A 17,827-nucleotide genomic window follows, 5' to 3' on the forward strand; every position below is an offset into this window, starting at 1 on the left:
AAGGTTTTCTGTTCGAAGAAATAAAATATACATTTATTATGACACAGTGTTCAACAAGCAATTGATATTTTTCAATCAAGGTGTTATAGTGCTAGTAGTAGCGAAAATCCTTCTATCAAATAGTTACATTAACAATCAAAATTTCATTCCAAAACAAAAATATCTAATTTTATAAATATAAGGCCCTCCATGGATTTGGCCTCAATAGATTTGAAATCTCTGAATGCGAAATCTTGAAATCTCGTAACCAATAATCTCTAAAAGAAATCTCTGGATTCATGAATGCGAGGTTTATACATGTTTGGTTGTGAAAATTTATAGATTCAAGAAATTTAGAAATTCATCTTTTTACACTAAAAATGTGAATCTATAGATTTATGGGTACCTCTATTATAAAAATGCTAAACATATACGCATTCACAAAAACCACAGATGAATCCACTGATTCAAGTTAATCAAATAGTTAATTTTATGATTTATTACTCCATAAATTTGAAATCTCTAGATATTTAAAATCTTCAGACTCATGTAACCAAACAAACCCTTATATATTCCATTGGACCAAAAAAAATACATTATGATGTAGGCCTTGATAGCCAGCCAGTAGTAGGACATTCATGCGTTTAGGATTAGATAGTGACTTCATTCTCTTATTTACCAAATACCGTAGATTACTTGTCTCATTTAGAACTAAGTCACCAAATTTGCCTTTGATACATCTAAGATTGAATTGGTATTCTAGGGACCTTGTGGCAGAGATAAATTACAAAAAACATAAACTTTGCAGATTTTATTTTTTCACATCGCTATCGGGAGAGTAACCATGCAGCTAACTTCTTGGCTGGTTTATTAAACACTATTGATGAAATACACTTTGATCCTAGAGGCCTTCCTGCTCCCTTGAAGGACATTATCCGTAGTGATGCAAATGGCTGGTCATATTTTAGTTAGAATGTAAAATTTTGTAATTCTTATTTATCTCAATCAATTGATTGTTTCGCTCTTGTTTCTTTTGAAAGGAAAACAAGTCTTTGGAAGTTCCTTCATGGATCGAAAGTACTTGCGTTCTCTCAATAAAAAATCCAGCAAGCCCTGCCTTTTGTCTCTGGTCAAAGCCGCTAGGAGAGCTCAAAAAAATGGATGACGTGGACAAACTGAACCCGGTCTGGTCAAGCCCTTCTAGACGCAGAGATACAATCAAATGCTTAAGACCTCGTCTGCCCTCGTGGGCTCATGGGACTCATGGCCCCTGAGAGCGGCTCGTTACCTAAGGCGTAACGTAACTAACAGAAGTAATAACAACCAGATTCACGTTAGTTACAAAAAGGAAAATAATAATATTAATAATAAATTTCCCTATATTGGCCATTTAACAGTAAGATACTAATCTTAAAGCTCTCATTGACTAATCGACGACCCAGAAATGATGAAAACGTAAACAACAATTAAACTTTTGGAAAGAAATATTAATTAAATTTTAAAAAAATGACAAACAAATGATGAAACCGTGACCGTGAGTGCCTTCGCTTCCTCTTCCGTCTCTGCAAATTGCTTTCCATCGATCTATGAAGCAGTTGTAGAATGGACTTTGCTTCTGTCTTATCCAGATAGTTTATGTTTCTGTTTACACTCTCTCCAAATTTCACAGCTGAAGCTTCGACTTTAATGGCGAATTTGAATCCAAAACGAGGAACCTTTAGATTCTTGTTTTGGCTTGTTTTGTTCGCGGCTTATACGAGTAACGCTGTTTTCGCTCGGTCCGACAAGGAGACCAGGGAAAGGTTCTATGGCAATCTTTCGCTTAATGCTACGACTCCTGATAACAGCGAGGGTAGCATTGCCAAGATGTTTGACCGGGTGCTTGAGAAAGAATTCTCCGATAATGATCAACCTCAAGGTTAGGGTTACGTTCTACTTTACTCTTCAGTTCTTCGTCTATTTTGGATACGATTGTGTTTTCATTGTGCCTTTAATTTTGTCTGAGGATGGGAAGTTGAGGTTACCGGAGTCGTGAACTTCTCAGCTGTGAAGATCACGGCTTCTGGTGATTAGCGTGTCTAATTCCTGCTTATAATGAATTTGTGTCTGAAAACGTACTGGCAAGAATTCCGAGCTCAAAATGAATGGAACAAGGAGAAAAATGGAAATCTTCAAGAGGGACGCAAGAATACATTTTATTTACATGTTCGTGTGTATAAACATGTGCATAAAATGTGTATTTCGTAGTTTCTGAGGCTTTTAATTGGAAAATTACCTTGGCTGGTAACTTTGTTTTGATCCTTGCTAGTTGACCCTCCCATATTAAGAAACAATCTTTGTTATAACTGCGCTCACAAGCTTGCTTGGAATAGATTTATATGGAGGGGCAAAAAACTACTCCGGCAGGGAACATGGTGGGTTCTTCTTGCTTATGCTTTTGGTTTTAAGCATGTGCACCACCGCAAGGTTTAATGCTTTCTCACTCCATTGCTTAAAGAAATTGTCAGAACTATGGTTAATCCATAGATATGCACATCAAATGGATGGTATCCTGGCTCTTCTTTTTTGCTCGACATATATCTGTTAGTAGTTTTATAACAATTCAGCCTCATACCAATTAAAAAGGGTTGACTGCATGTCTGCTTGCTCCCCAGTCACATTAAACTGTACATTTTATTCCTCACCACTTCTTTTACAATCATTTTTGGTCTGCCTCTGGCTCTTTTAATACCTTCAATCTGAATCAAATTAATCCTCTATGTTGGAGCATCCAAGGCTACCATTAAAGTATTAAACATAGTCATGCCACCTCAAACAACTTTTTTAAGTTTATCAAGGATGGCATCTACTTGCGAATCAGCTCTAATATGATCATTCCTTACTTTATCCTTCCTATATTTTCCACATATCCATATCAACATCATCATTTCCGCAACATTGAGCTTATTTACATAATGCTTCTCGACTGCCAAACATTCTACACCGTACATGTAAGTGGTGTTACAACTGTCCTATAAAAATTGTGTATTGAGTTCATCGATCACAGAACTAGATTCGCTAATATAAATCTCATAGGCCACCACCAAAGCCATGGAGGTCCTCTTCTGCTCCTTCCTTGGAAAGGTAAAAAACCATCTCGGTTTCTCTACCCAATCAGCTAGTCAGTAGTCTACCAACCTAAATCTGAAGAGGGCGGGGTGATTCACCACATTTAAGACTTCAATGCCGCCAGCCTATTGAAGCTCACCTGGAAAATTACCTCCAAACATGATTATATTTGGGTGAATTCGGTCTACCCCCACCTCTTGAAATCGAACTCCATTTGGACAGCCCCCTTCCCCTCCAATCCTTCTTGGTTTGGAGAAAAATCTTCCAATTCAGACCCCTTGCCCTCCCACCATTCTCCTCCCTCATCTCAGATGGCTCCTTGATCTTCTTTTGGCTTGACCATTGGCATCCTTTGGGAATCCTCTGTAACCACTTTGGCCCTCGATTTGTCTATGACTCCCACATTCCCAAGCCTACCTCCCCTTCTATCTTCATCTCAAATGGCTTTTGGTATCCCCCCCCTCCCCGGTCTTTCTTCTTCCTCGAGTCTCACACAAATATGCTCTCCCTCCCTCCCAGCATGACCAGATCATTTGGCTCTCCTCCCCCTCGAGTTCATTTACCTTCTTCTTTGCTTAGAACCATGGTTGTCAAGGCGGCAAGGCAATAGAGGCAATGAAAACCAAGCCGACACCAAATAAAAGCTGCTGCATGTATCCTTGCTCCCCAGTTACATTAAATTGTACATTTCATTCCTCACCACTTCTTTTACGATCATTTTTGGTCTGCCCCTGGCTCTTTTAATACCTTCAATCTGAATCAAATCAATCCTCTATGCTAGAGCATCCAAGGCTTACTATTAAACATAGCCATGCCACCTGAAACAACTTTTTTAAGCTTATCAAGGATGACATCTACTTGCGAATCAGCTCTAATATAAATCTCATAAGCCACCACCGACACTCTATCACCCTTTGGAGATCCCTTAATCTTTATCTCCCCACCCGAGCTTTCCTTTTCACCGTTAAATCCCTGATAGCCCTTGTTGCACCCTTTGTTGGAATGGTATTGAAGACGTGAACCACCTTTTGTTCTCCTGCCCCTTCTCGATCTCTCTTTGGAGAAAGATTTTGTCCTCCATTTGGCCCCGCTCGCAACATTCTTATGGGTTTGATTGAGTCTGGTTGTGGATCCTGCAATCCTTTCCTAATTCCTACTTTTGTGACACTGCTGGTAAGTTGGTCTTTGAGGCTACTATTCAACACCATCGGTGGGAGCGTAACCTTGGGAGATGGACTTCCAACTCCAAGTCGATAGACGCAATTTGGAATGCCATCTACTTTGATGTCTTTCTAGATTGCTTTACTCCCATCTCCCCTATAGTTGATACCCCCAAAAAATAGGCTTATGGTTGTTACCTGGGGTCTTTCTTGTCCTCTTCAACCTCCTAATTGAAGGTTGTCCTCTTCTTTCCCCTTTGTATATTCCTTCTTTGCCCCCTAGGGTTTTTGTTAATGATAGTTTATTCATCCAAAAAGAAAAATATATGAGTCACATATTTCTAAGCTCTTCCACACTTCTATTGAGACCGCATATATGCCTAATGCCTAACTTTCATTTTCCCTAAAGCTTCTTTCACTTCAAACGCTTTACTTGTTTTTTCTAATGTAGCTCTAATTTTGAACCATGCTTCTCTATTTTATTGCGTATTCATTAATTCTTTTGGATGTGCTGCTTTGTGCATTTTGTCAGGGTCTGATGAGAACAGCTTCAACAATACTGTAGCAGAGCAGCAAGTGGGTGTTGCTTTCCTGTTGGAGTATTTTGCTTTAATTTGCAATGAGGACAGATACATATTTATGTTTATTGAAAAGTATTTCTTTCGGATAAAGACTAAATCCGTGTCTGAGTCTAAATGTATCTGGTGTCTTAGCTGCAGCTGTTTTAGCTTTTTAACCTACTGATGATTGTGCATGCGTACACTATATGATGTTTCACAGGGCGTGTTGGAGACTGTAGCTAAAATCACTCACGAAAAGTCCAAGAAAAATGAGACACATGAGGCAAAGTAAGGAAATATTTCATAATTGGAATTTCAGAATGGAAGAGCTAGAACATGCCCAGAACATGAACATGTCATAATCATTCACTCCGCCCCCTCCAATCCTCTTCTTATTCTTTGTGCAGTGGAAGTAAGCCATTTCAGTTACAAGATGTTTTCTCCCTTGATAATGAAGGTTCTGATGATATGGCAACCTTGATAGATAAAAAGGTGACTCGGAACTTGTTAGATGTCTACCTGATTGAATCTTGTGTTCAGTTATATGTTTCAGTTTGCTTTCGAAGTCGTACTTATTTGTCTCTTTATTTCATGGCAGGACAATGTATTTGTGATGTCAAATAAGAAATCGAAATATCCTGTACTTCAAGTTGATCTAAGGTTCATGCTTTCATCTATTAGTCTTTGTATCACAACTTTCTTTTCCCCTTAGAGAAGGGCTTCCAGGTCAGCATGGTCAGATTTGCATCTGGGCTGGCTTTTGTAAAGTATTGATGCACTGGACTTAAAACTTGAAAGAGACCTAACTGCACTTTGGTGTAGTTCCTGAGGATAACTGCCTCAACCTCAGATTCCCAGACTTATTGGGCCCATGACACCAAAGTGAGACTGGTTTCACACATGAAGACATAGACACTTATCCATAATAAGTATAGAAAACTTGATTGAAGCCCTATAAAACTTTGCTCTTTCAACTTTTAAAACTGCCATAAGCAGAAGAGTTAAAACATTTTTGGTAGGGGAATGAAAGCACTTCATCATTTTTAATGTTTATACATCTCCAAAAGACGTTCAAACTTGAGACATCATTGCCATCTTTAGTTAAAAGCTGTATGAATTAACATGATTTTGCTTGTTTTGAGCAAGAGTATACCACAGTAGTCAAGGCATTGCCTTGGCACCACCTGGGCATCCTGTTGCTTTCTTGGGTAAAGAGTGCCACATGCCTTGGTGACACTTCTGTTGGTTAAGTTTTGCTCATGGTGGTTTTAATCATTTCTTCCTTTGGTGGTGGGGCTATTGAGACCTGTCTTTTGTGTGGGACTTAATGTTATAGTTTACTGGTTTCACATTCTTGCAGGCTAATTTCAGATTTGGTGGTTGTGATTGTTTCTGCTGCAATTGGTGGCATTATCTTTTCTTGTTTGGGTCAACCGGTATGCATACTAATAATGTTGTCTGACAGCTCTTGTTTCTGTTTAGTTAACATTTCTAAGAACCATGCAATTTACAATATCCTTATGTCTACTGGTGGTAGATTATTGTTGGTTATCTGTTAGCTGGCTCTCTTATTGGACCTGGGGGGTTGAATTTCATCAGTGAGACGGTACAGGTATGCCTCTGTTTTTGTTCTAAACTTGTTCTCTCAAGAAATACTCGGTTTTCATTTGTCCTATACTCTTATTCATTGCTCTATTTTGCCTTGGATTTTGTGCTTATGATTGAGCATTGCTGGCGGATGATAGTATCTGGTGTTAAGAGTGACTCAGCCTATTCTTATGAAAAGAAAATTTGGGTTTGGTTCCAATAACATCCTTATTCTAAACAATGCCCAGGCTAGAAAAGGGTATTTGGGATCTAATGGATCCAAAACACTTTCAAGGATGTGGAAATGGTGTTTATGTTGCTGAATTTAATACTGTAGTTATTATAAGACACTTGTTCTTTCTCCCATTTCCAGGTTGAGACTTTTGCGCAATTTGGTGTGGTCTTCCTTCTTTTTGCTTTAGGCCTTGAGTTCTCCCTGACAAAGGTATATTCTACTCAATGAAATTATCAACTGCCACAACAAATTTGTAATTGCTATGTTCTTCAGTTTCTTTAGTTTGTTGCTAGAAGTCATTTTAACTCAAGTTATTAATTTCAGTTAAAGGTTGTGGGGCCTGTTGCTGTTCTTGGAGGGCTACTTCAGATAGTTATATTTATGTGCTTATGTGGCATAATTTCCCTGGTACAATATCATAATTCACTTTATATGTTATATGCCCGGGTGCAAATTATATTAGAATTAGTTGTCTGGACATATTCAGTTCATAATTTTATAAAAACTAATGTGTTCATTTTGATGGGATTTCTCTACATCTGGTGCAGATATGTGGTGCAAAATTGAAAGAGGGTGTATTTGTCGGTTTCTTCTTGTCAATGTCATCAACTGCAGTTGTAATGCTTTTGTGTCTGTTTAACCAATTTACCTTTTTATTTTCTGTCTTGTCTGCTATCATTTTTACGGAGTTTAGTGGTGCCACTTTTCCTTGTCCCAGGTCATAAAGTTCCTGGTGGAGAAAAATAGCAACAATGCTCTTCATGGTCAAGTCACAATTGGAACTCTTATTTTTCAGGCATGTGACGCTCTTTGTTATCAGATAGTTTTATATTTTTTGTAACTTAGTATTATTATTAACATGCCAGCCTGGAAACTTTGGCCGTTGGTTTACATTCAGTTTCCTTTTCACCCGACTTAATTCAGGATTGTGCTGTTGGCCTACTATTTGCCCTTCTCCCTGTTTTGGGTGGAAATAGTGGAGTTCTGCATGGGATGGTTTCAATGGCAAAATTGTGAGTTCATTTCTATATTCTGCATACTCTTAATTTGTTGATGTACTCCATATATTACATGCAAATCTGTTAGAGTTCATTACATGACGTGAAAACAAATGGCAAATCTGTGAAGTCTTGTTTTGCATAGCTTGTAAATATTGTCCTCATACGGGTGATCTAGTTGATTTTCCACTGAACTTGTTACTCAGTAGAATTTCTTACCGTGTGAACATGCAGATTGCTGGTGTTGTCCATATTCCTTATGGTTGCATCTATATTATCCTGGTCCTTTGTCCCTCGCTTCTTGAAGTTAATGATACAACTGTCTTCACAGGTTGGTTGTCACATATGCTTATGTTTCTTGTCTCTGAACTTATTGATTGTGGTATAGTCTGGTAAAAGTAGAATTCTTTAGTGTTGGTAACTGACCTGTCATGATCAATCGACTAGTTTTTTACTGTTAGGAACTTTACTTGCTAATAAACATTATGTGATATTGATATTGGGAATCTTTTTCATCTTTCATGGATGATTCCATAAGGAATAACACTTTGTGGTAGCACAATAAAGTGCATGTCTGTACTTTCTTGGTGGCTTCTGGGCTTAAAAACATGAGGCCAAAAACATTTGGAATCTTTAATGCATAAGCCTGAAATCTGCCCGATTGGGTTACTGGGCTTCCTGCTTTTCAACCATTAAAAAATTCCAAATGTTTTTAAACCTCCAAAAGCTGGCTTGGAAGAGCCCAGAAGCAGAATATGTATAAGTTCACCCAGAAATGCTTTACATTTTGCTAAGTGTAGATTTCTTTTTATCAGGGAAGGGGGGGGGGGGGGTACTACTACTTTGGCTTCTATTCAAAGTTTCTAATTGTCTACCCCATTTCTTGGACAAACTGATATTTTTCTTTTATTGCAGACCAATGAACTTTATCAGCTTGCTGCTGTCGCATTCTGTTTATTTTCAGCCTGGGTAAGTACTAAACAATCTTTCTCTTGCTACGATCATGATCTGTGTTCTGCCAGATACCTGGTGATAAAAAATACATACGCTTTTGTTGCTGTGCTTACCATAACTAACCTTTGAAAACCTGTGTGAGCATTCTTATTTTTTTGGAACAAAACTGATGCTGTGGCAAGAACAATTTTCCGAGGGGCTCAAGCATGTAGGCAATTCTACGTGTCTGAGAATGTAAATAGGAGTGTTTGTCCAAAGAAGCTTCACATTGCCCCCAAAAGGATCTACTTTTGTAAAGCAAAACCAATTAGTATTTGCTTGGTTCAGGTCTTTTCATCAATAATGACTCAGTATTTGCTTATATTTTTGGTTGAAGCTAGATTCATCAAGAAAACCCTGCATGTTCTTTTAATAATCACAGCATGTCACAAATGGCACTATATTCCTCATAAGACATTTCCCCTTCTTCCATTTGGTACCTAGCCAAGGTTCAACAACTTAACCCAACAAGCTTGCTTAAGAAGTGGGGGAGGTGGACTTGGAAAGATTTCCAGGCTAAATGCTAGCATTCTTGGAGGGTGAGTCTAGGTGACATGAAGCAGCAGCCAATTGTTCTAATTATTCATCAATAGATGAAGGGGTGTTCAATATCATCGTCTCTCATGCATGGGAATGATGTCATCAAAAGAAGCCTTTAATGTCTTCTTTTAATCAGCAATGATGATGGCAAACAAAATTGTTTCTGATTGATCTTGACCAGTGTAGAAAAACTAAAGTCTTAATCAAGGCTGCTGCCTGCTTGGGCCTAGTTAAGATGGTTGAAGGAATGTATTAGCCTTGGATTCAAAATATATTCATGCCATCAGGGAGAATTTCCTTTCACAAAGCTAATATTCATATGGTGCTTTTATTTTTCCAGTGCAGTGATAAGCTGGGCTTAAGTCTCGAGTTGGGTTCGTTTGTTGCTGGAGTTCTGATATCGACCACTGACTTTTCTCAGCATACTTTAGACCAGGTACTCTTTATTGCCTCTGATTGTGACTTCAGTTATTCCTCCATGTCATTTTGTAAAAGTAAGGTTCCTGATACGTCCTTCTTGTACAAATGCCTGACTGAAATAAATGATGGTTTGCCTTTTAAATATTGTATAACAACAAAACAAATGACAGCTTTCAAAGAAAAATATTGCTGGCTCTCTAGATCTCTTGTTTACAAATATTTTGTTTTGTTGCTTTTAATGGTTGCAGGTGGAACCAATTCGAAACCTCTTTTCAGCTCTGTTCCTTTCTAGTATTGGAATGCTCATCCATGTACAGTTCTTATGGAGCCATGTGGATATATTGCTGGCATCTGTTATTCTTGTTGTTGTTGTTAAGACTACAGTAGTTGCCATTGTGACCAAGGCCTTCGGATATAGTGTCAGAACATCATTTGTTGTAAGTTGTACATCACCTGCAAAGAGTGGTTTTTAGGTAACTTGTAACTTTGCTATTAATTCTGATTTGTAATGTTTTTTGTATCTAAGGTGGGCATATTGCTTGCTCAAATTGGAGAATTTGCATTTGTGCTCTTGAGTCGTGCTTCAAATCTTCATCTTGTTGAGGTAACCTCTGTTTTTTGTGTATGTGTGGGGTTTATTTATGTCTTTAGTAGTTGAGTCAAGAATTCCAGATAGCATCTTCTTTGTAAATACTAGGAATCTAATTCCGCCTGTGTAGTTTTTGATTGGAGTTTGACTTTTCAACGATACTTGTTGGATCTTCAATTTTTTTCTATTAGACTTATGATTGTGAGTGCAAGCTGCTTTTGTATCTGATGGCATTTCAATTTGTGTGATGTTTTCAAAAATTGGATTCACCAACCAACTAGGTTGGTTAATTTTTTTTCTGTTGAGAAGAAACTGCTGACAGTTGAAGCATAGAGAGGTGATTGTATATTAGAAGGGAGAGGGTAAAGCCCTCTGTGAATCCCTTTTGATTGGATGATCAAAAGCTTTTACTGCCTTCTGAGACACTGAGAACCTTGTTGGGCCCCTAAGTTATGATAACAGTATTAAGACTCAATTTGACTGATGCAAATGTCTCTGTTTGCTAGGATGTATGTTTATATGATAATTTGTTGGGGAAGTTTGGAAAGAAGGAATAAGTAGCCTTCACTTTTTGTGGGAAACGCCATTCCAAGGTCAATCCCACACAGGGAAAATTGATGCAAGAAATTGCAACAATGGAATGATTTACTCAATCCAGTAGTCTGAGAGAGCCACCTTTAGAGGAGCACAATTTATTATAGGATAAAAGAATCCTGCCACCTAGGACTTATGATCTATCTCCAAACCCCCGTCATAGGGTAAAATTGGATGCCTCATGTATCTTGCAACAAAAGGGGTAAATTATTTGGTATCTTTGTCATTGTTCTTCACCATCATTGTTATTGTTTCTCTTATTATTATTAACTTTAGGTTGGTTCTATAATCCAGGGGAAAATGTATCTGCTGCTTCTGGGAACTACAGCTTTCAGCTTGGTAAGCTGCTTATATGGGAATTGTTGGTGTTCTTAAATTGTTGTTGGGGCATTAATCTTATAAAGTAAATCCACAGGTAACAACTCCCCTTATGTTCAAAGTGATACCTGCTGTGATGCATCTTGGTGCCCTTATGCACTGGTTTCCTCCAGAGATAAGTACCCAGAATGAGATGAGTCCACGTGCAGTAAAGGTTAGTCCTCTCTATGCATGTACATGTACAGGTTAGTCCTCTGTATGCATGTATGTACACACATACAGACAAACACGCTCACAAACACTCGTTCTCATGCAAGCAGGTCCCACCAATAATGCCTACAGTTTCTCATCTTATATTTTTCCTAAGCTTTTTTTCTTCATATGTAGATTTTAAATTCAGGTAGAACTGTGGATTGCATGTCTCTTTTAGACTCCTTAATACAGGCCCTCATTAGTGGAACCAGTGTTTAGAATCTGGACTGGTGACTGGCAGAGCTGGGGCTGGTCTACCCAATAAGAGAAAGGGCTCCCATGGTGGGCTTCATAGAAGGGAAACTAGAAGAATAGGAAGAATGCAAAGGGGGGGGGGGGGAAGAAGGGTGTACACACACAGAGACCACACAGGCTCTCATAAACATTAACTCAAATCATATTTTCATTATATTCAATCCTTTTCATTGGGAGATTACATCATATTTATGAGGAAATTAGAAGACTTCTAAATTCTGACTTAAAGACTAAACTGCCTAAATAAGTAACTAATTCAAACCAGGAAACTAAAATTAATTAGAAACCAAATATCCTATGTCCAACTGTAAATAAACAAAGAAATTATTTCCCCATGTAGTTCTGAAATCTTACCAGACCTGGTTCATATCTGTCTGGAAACCCGTTGGGTTTGGGTTCATCTAAGGTAGTGTATCTGCATTACCATCAGCACTATAGCTGTTCCCAAAATCTGAAGTGTTTCCTCCCTTCCAGACAACAAGAGTATGGAACCTCTTAACACCAGAGAGTGTAGGCTTTGCTTTTGGTTCTTCAACTTTGAACTCCAATCCTGTCCTTTGTTGTAGTAAATGCAAAGCTAGAATCAGGGATTTTTTTTTTTTTTTGGGGGGGGGGGGATTTCAAGAGAATCAGGGAATCTATCATAATCGATTGCATGCATTCAATTTTTGTCATCGATTGTTTCTATGCAAGAACTACTGCATAAGATATACCAAATAAGAAGCTTTGAAACTAACACCGCAAGTATTTAAAGGGGACGTACTCTAGCATGAACAATCTAGGTGGAGTTTGGAGAAAGAAGTTGTAGCATTGGTCATTTAACATCACAGATGCGGACTTTTCTTTCCGCAGCACAACTTTCTAGTCTCAATCTTAGTGGAAATAGCACATTCAATATTTGTCCTCTCAAAGTGAATTACTGTAAGGTGTGGCAGCAACATCGTCTACAGCATCCCATGCCTTTTCTTCTAGGTCAATCCCAAAACCCAATTTTGCTTTCTAAAATTCAGAAATAGGAGGTCTGGAACCCTAGCACGTTAAGATAAACAGTTAAATTCACAGTGAAAATTTTGCTGCTGCTTTCTGAAATCATTTGCTATTTTAATGTCATTCTATTATTCTTACATCTTGAAAGAGTTCTCCTGTGTTTCTTTGCAGGAGAAAGTTTCCTTGATTGATGTACATAACAGAGAGTTATGACCTTGCATATCATCCTTTGATCCCAGGTTATTTGATCAATTTCTGGTAAATTGATGTCCAAGATTTTTTGAATTCCAAGATTTGGTCATGCTAAAGAATCGAAGCTGGAGGTTTCAGATGACATTAGCAGATTCCATTGTGCCACGAGAGCTGGGTTCTGTGGGGTCATGTAAATCTAGCCTGTTTTTTGTACTGTAAATATGCTTAGTTTTCTTGTTCATCCAGGGAATACTAAGCGCCCCACTAGTCAATGAAGTTCGAGAAATCACGTCATGTAATCTAACCATGACAATAGCAACTGTAAGAAAACAGAAAAGTGATTCAATTGATCGAGTATTTATCTTTGCCGTCTGTTTTATTCTTTCTTCTGTTTACTCTTTGTTCGATAGGCTCTAACTTTTCCATGATCATAGAAAGTTTTCATTACTCTCGTTTGAACCTTCATCCAGCCATTCTTGCCTTCAAAGTCTGGTTTGAACATTCAGTCTTGCCTTCCTGGTGGAAAATGGTGACTCACAATCAAGACAAGTTCACAAAATGCTGTGGGGACGTCGGTGATCTTCCTCTGTTTAAAATAGATCTGTTTCTTTCCTGGTGTTTTGAGCTTGTAGGACAAGAAGAAGCTGTCGGCAGGGACCATTACACTTGTTGTAGCAACGGAATGCTCGTGAGTGCAGAGGAAGAGCATCAACAGCAGCAATATGAGGAGAGAGAATGGATAATGGATGCACAATTTATGGCTTCGAGGTGCCCTTTTATTACACCCAATGGATCTGGTCCCCTCCTACCCACGTTGCCTCTCAAAAGCAAGTGCTGCAGTGCTGGCCTGTGGGCATTCTCCGAGTGTCTTCATCTTCAACATTGATCGAACGAATAACTCTTGATTCTATATATAGAGATAGAGGAGACCAGAGTTTTGGTACTTGTGAAGGACCAGAGCAAAGATATTTTTTTCCAGAGGTATGGACCATAAATGAGCTTGTCCACTTGACCCTCACCCAATGTCTCCGGTGAGGACGATGATGGTCTCTCACTCCCATGCTGGTTGTAGATCCATTCAGCTCCCCTTCTTATCAATCTAAATTCCAAAGGTCCTTTCACAAAAAATAATGAGGTAGGTCAAAGAAGTGGCGTGGCTTGTAAATGACCTCAACTTAAAAAGAGTTTAATCTTTGTAGGTTTGTGCGACATTGCTTGGGTCCTTATTCCGCAGGACCATCAAGCCATGCACTTTGGGCGGTGAGATCGGGAATTTCAGCTTGATAATCATGTGCATTTAATGCGCAGGATCCAAGCTTTTTTAGGGTTTTTGTGAATGCATCTTCAACATATGATTTTATAAGTATCACGTGTTGTTCCATACGCAATTCCAGATCCTCTTCATTCAAGTGCACGGCTCACCTATTTTTTCCTTTCACACTCAACCAGACACAGATAAGCCCGAGTGATCTGTGCAAGATTGGGTGTGAGAGTTGTGCAATTTTGTTGCTTCTGCAAGCTCTCTTAATTAGTCTTTTTTGAAATGTGAACACTTCGTATGGTTAGGTAGCTAATGTTATAAGCAGTTGAGCAATGTACAATAGTTCTAAAACTGGTCTAGTTTAACATGCATATATTAAATTGAACCTGCTGCACCAATTAGGCAAAACATCCTCTGACTATATAGCGCAGGTTATGCTTTCTTACCCGTGCTCTTACAGTTTCTAACTTCGCATCCCCGAAGGAGGATTAGAAACCAAGCGAAAACGAACGCTTGTGGCGCAAGGGACGCTCCTACACTGCCATCTTGCTATGAGAAGCAGCAACGTGGGACTCATTCCTGACTTGTCAGATGTGGGTCCCATCATGGAACGGCTAGTTAAGTGATGTGTATTTCTGCAAAAGCACGCATCGGTTCCAGTTGTTTTCTCTCCAGCGGCAGAAGGCTCAGACATGTCAAAAGTCTTACATCTACTTTAATACCTTCTCTCTCTCTCGCTCTGCAACCTCTGCAACCTCTGCAATCGTCATAGATGACCAGAGCTAAGGCTTAGCTTCCATCGAAGGAGGGAGAGTCGTCTTTCAGGGTAGAGTGAGGTTTATCGTATTAATCTCTCTTTTGTAGAGCATTCTTCCTGTTCCTTCCTCTCTCTTCTAAGACTTCGTAGAACTCAGATCTGTTGTCATTGCAGCGTTTCGGAGGCTTTAGTTATGGTTGCTCTAGCTGGTCTCGTGTGTTCTTGAACTGCTTCCGATTTGAAGTTGAACAACGCCTCTGTAAGTGCTAGAATGGAGGACCATAACCCACCTTCTAAGATCGCTCGTGTTGCAGAAACTGGTACTCTTCTCTTCTCTTCTCTACAGCCATTTTTTCACCTTTCTCTTCAAGATAAAATTTTCATTTTAAAAAGAATTTGTATTTTGAAGGGATGGATTCGATGGGAGGAGGGTCGCCTTTGATTGGGCTTGGACTTGGGCTTGGGCCTGGGCTTAACCATGGAAAATCTGGGTTCACCTTTCTACAGTTGCAGGAGCTAGAACACCAAGCTCTCATCTTTAAATACATGGTTGCAGGCGTGCCTGTCCCTATCCATCTCGTCCTTCCTATCTGGAAGAGTGTTGTCAGCTCCTTTGGTGGTGTTAATGGTGGAATCTATCAACACTACCCAAGCTGTAAGTCCCAAATCACAAGTCGTCTTAGGGTCTGGGGTTAGGTCTCCCATTTCCATTATTCCTTTTCGAGGTTTCTTTTTCAAGTCTTTATCGGCAAAATTCTTTGAGAAATGAATATGGGTTTCTTTGTATAAAGATTAGAAGATGTGGGTTTGGTTTGATTTTGTTGTTTCATAATGTTTTACAGTTTTAGGTTATGAAAGCTTCTGCTTCGACTACAGAAACAGCATGGAACCAGAACCGGGGAGGTGTAGAAGAACGGATGGAAAGAAATGGAGGTGCTCCAAGGAAGTAGTTCCAGATCAGAAGTATTGTGAGCGGCATATGCATCGAGGCCGTAATCGTTCAAGAAAGCATGTGGAAGCCTCTAAAATCACCTCCACTACTTGTACGACGAACAACACCTATAAGGGCACTGGGAACTCAAGTTCAAACGTTAATCTCTCTGTTTCAGTCCCAGTAAATACTCTTCAACTAATGACAAACAACAACAATAGCACCACCATCACCACCACCACCACCACCATTAACAACAGCAGCAGCAGCAGCAATATCTCTGCAAGCTTGGGTTTTTCCCCAAAGAGTGTTCTTCTGAGTGGTATCTGTAAGACAGAATCACCTCTGTAATCAGGGATTTGTTTTGCTTGGCTTATTTGAAATGGGTTTAGGCTTTCTGAGGTGAGTTAGTCTTGAAGGATTGTCTCAAACAGTGGTGGCAAGGTGCTCGTGGTCAAGGTGTTGTTTGATGTAGAGGGAAGAATACTGCTTGGTTTATGTTATTACTTTGTTTGATGTTTGTAGATTGGAGACAGAGCAATGCCTCTTTTAAAAGCTTTCACGCTTTAGCAAACTTTAATTGGGCTACTCATTCTCCCATTTGTGGCTTAATCGTGAGACAGAGGGTCCCAATTCATGCTGACACGATCATTACAACCAAACCATGGGCCTCCCCCACCCACCGGCACTGTTTGGTTTCCTCACCAGCGTCCATCCAACCTCTGCTCTGTATCAGATTTCAGAACATCTGTTAAAAAAAGGGAAGGAGGTTGCATTTGGGATTTTCAAATTTATGAAATTTTTTAAAGTATCGCTTGTTTGGTTCATGAAGTAATAAATCTAGCAGAATTAAGAAAGTTTGTGTGGTAAATTGGCATGCTAATTCTTCTACAGTCGTGTTAATTTGTGAAATTTTGTGCAAAAATTTAAAAAATAACAAAGTAAAATCTACATTTAACATTTTTTTACAAAATTCATTTATTTTCTTTTGGTCTTTCTCGCCCCAATACATATGAGGTTTATATGCTTTTCAAACAAATGCAGCCAAAGAATACATATACAAGCATCCACTTGCTTGGCGTTTCTGCATATCTAACAGGTTTTGGGTACAACCATGCTTAGGCGTAGGAGCCATGAATCCAAATGCAAAACAAGCTAGGACCAAAACAAGCTAGGACTACCTATTTCAATCAACATGTGAGGCTTATGTAATAAGAAGGGAAATAGGAAATGAAAGAAATGACTTTGTAAAAAAGTTTTAAATGTAGGTGGGTTTTATTCTTATTTTTTTAATTTTTTTCTCAAATTCTCACTAAGCATGTAGGACTTTAAAAATGAATGGAGTGAGAAAAGTAGCATGCAACATAAGCAAACAATCAAGAAAGTTTGTCGGTCAAATTTTACTAATTTTTTCATCTCATTGAACCAAACAAACTATATATTAGGATTTCCTCAAAAATTTGATTCTTTACCCACTTTTTTTTTTCTTTCTCATCCTACTTAAGATTTAGCAAACAAACGTTGCCAAAGGTTTGAAACTTCTACATGGGTAAGGGGATACAACTCCGCACCACACATACAAGGTGAAGGATTTACCTTTGAAACATGATAGAGTTACTCTAGTTGGACCTCCAATCCATTGTGTATACTAGTGTGCCACACCCACTCATTGGATAGGTGATCTACAAACTCCTCTCGCTTATGCCCCACCCCACCTAAATCATTAAAAATTTATTTTTTTCTTTATATGCATTCACTTGAACAAAACATGCTAAATACAAGTTACACCCAAAATTTTAACTCACACTTAAACCCTCAAAACTGAACAGCAACTAAGGTTCATTCAATGATCATTACAAAATGATCTTTATGCCTTGCGTGTTATGCCATTTTTACATGCCCCTCTTGTAAAATACATTAAACTCATGGCACTCTCTCTCAAGAAATCAAACTTCTTCTTTTTTTTTGAAATTGAGGTTCACTTGGGCCAGTTTGCGCGCACCATGATTTACTTTCTCAGAGGGGAGCTTTTATAATAATGCCATCGAGGGTGCAAATCCAAAACCTCTTAGAGAAGTTGGATCTTTAACCGCTTTAACATATCACCTTTG

The 17,827-nt window shown here is 38.8% G+C and overlaps 2 protein-coding genes across 2 annotated transcripts; both read left to right on the forward strand.

Annotated features, from left to right (window-relative positions):
• The first annotated feature begins 1,511 nt into the window (after nt 1-1,511).
• Nucleotides 1,512-13,146, forward strand: KEA5 (K+ efflux antiporter 5). The gene is made up of 20 exons (XM_089158000.1): nt 1,512-1,897; nt 4,780-4,823; nt 5,028-5,095; nt 5,215-5,299; nt 5,406-5,467; nt 6,168-6,243; nt 6,345-6,419; nt 6,768-6,839; nt 6,954-7,037; nt 7,178-7,246; nt 7,348-7,425; nt 7,554-7,642; nt 7,862-7,958; nt 8,543-8,596; nt 9,501-9,596; nt 9,829-10,017; nt 10,107-10,184; nt 11,058-11,102; nt 11,179-11,295; nt 12,747-13,146. The coding sequence occupies exons 1-20, from the start codon at nt 1,615-1,617 to the stop codon at nt 12,786-12,788; spliced, it is 1,803 nt and encodes a 600-aa protein (XP_089014126.1). The 5' UTR covers nt 1,512-1,614; the 3' UTR covers nt 12,789-13,146.
• A 971-nt stretch (nt 13,147-14,117) lies between these two features.
• On the forward strand, nt 14,118-16,696 carry GRF9 (growth-regulating factor 9). The gene is made up of 3 exons (XM_089158001.1): nt 14,118-15,105; nt 15,195-15,440; nt 15,628-16,696. The coding sequence occupies exons 1-3, from the start codon at nt 15,057-15,059 to the stop codon at nt 16,065-16,067; spliced, it is 735 nt and encodes a 244-aa protein (XP_089014127.1). The 5' UTR covers nt 14,118-15,056; the 3' UTR covers nt 16,068-16,696.
• The last annotated feature ends 1,131 nt before the right edge of the window (nt 16,697-17,827 follow it).

Source organism: Hakea prostrata, chromosome 6 (genome assembly GCF_041222555.1).
Source record: "Hakea prostrata isolate BN-2017 chromosome 6, UWA_Hpros_2, whole genome shotgun sequence".
Classification (NCBI taxonomy): domain Eukaryota; kingdom Viridiplantae; phylum Streptophyta; class Magnoliopsida; order Proteales; family Proteaceae; genus Hakea; species Hakea prostrata.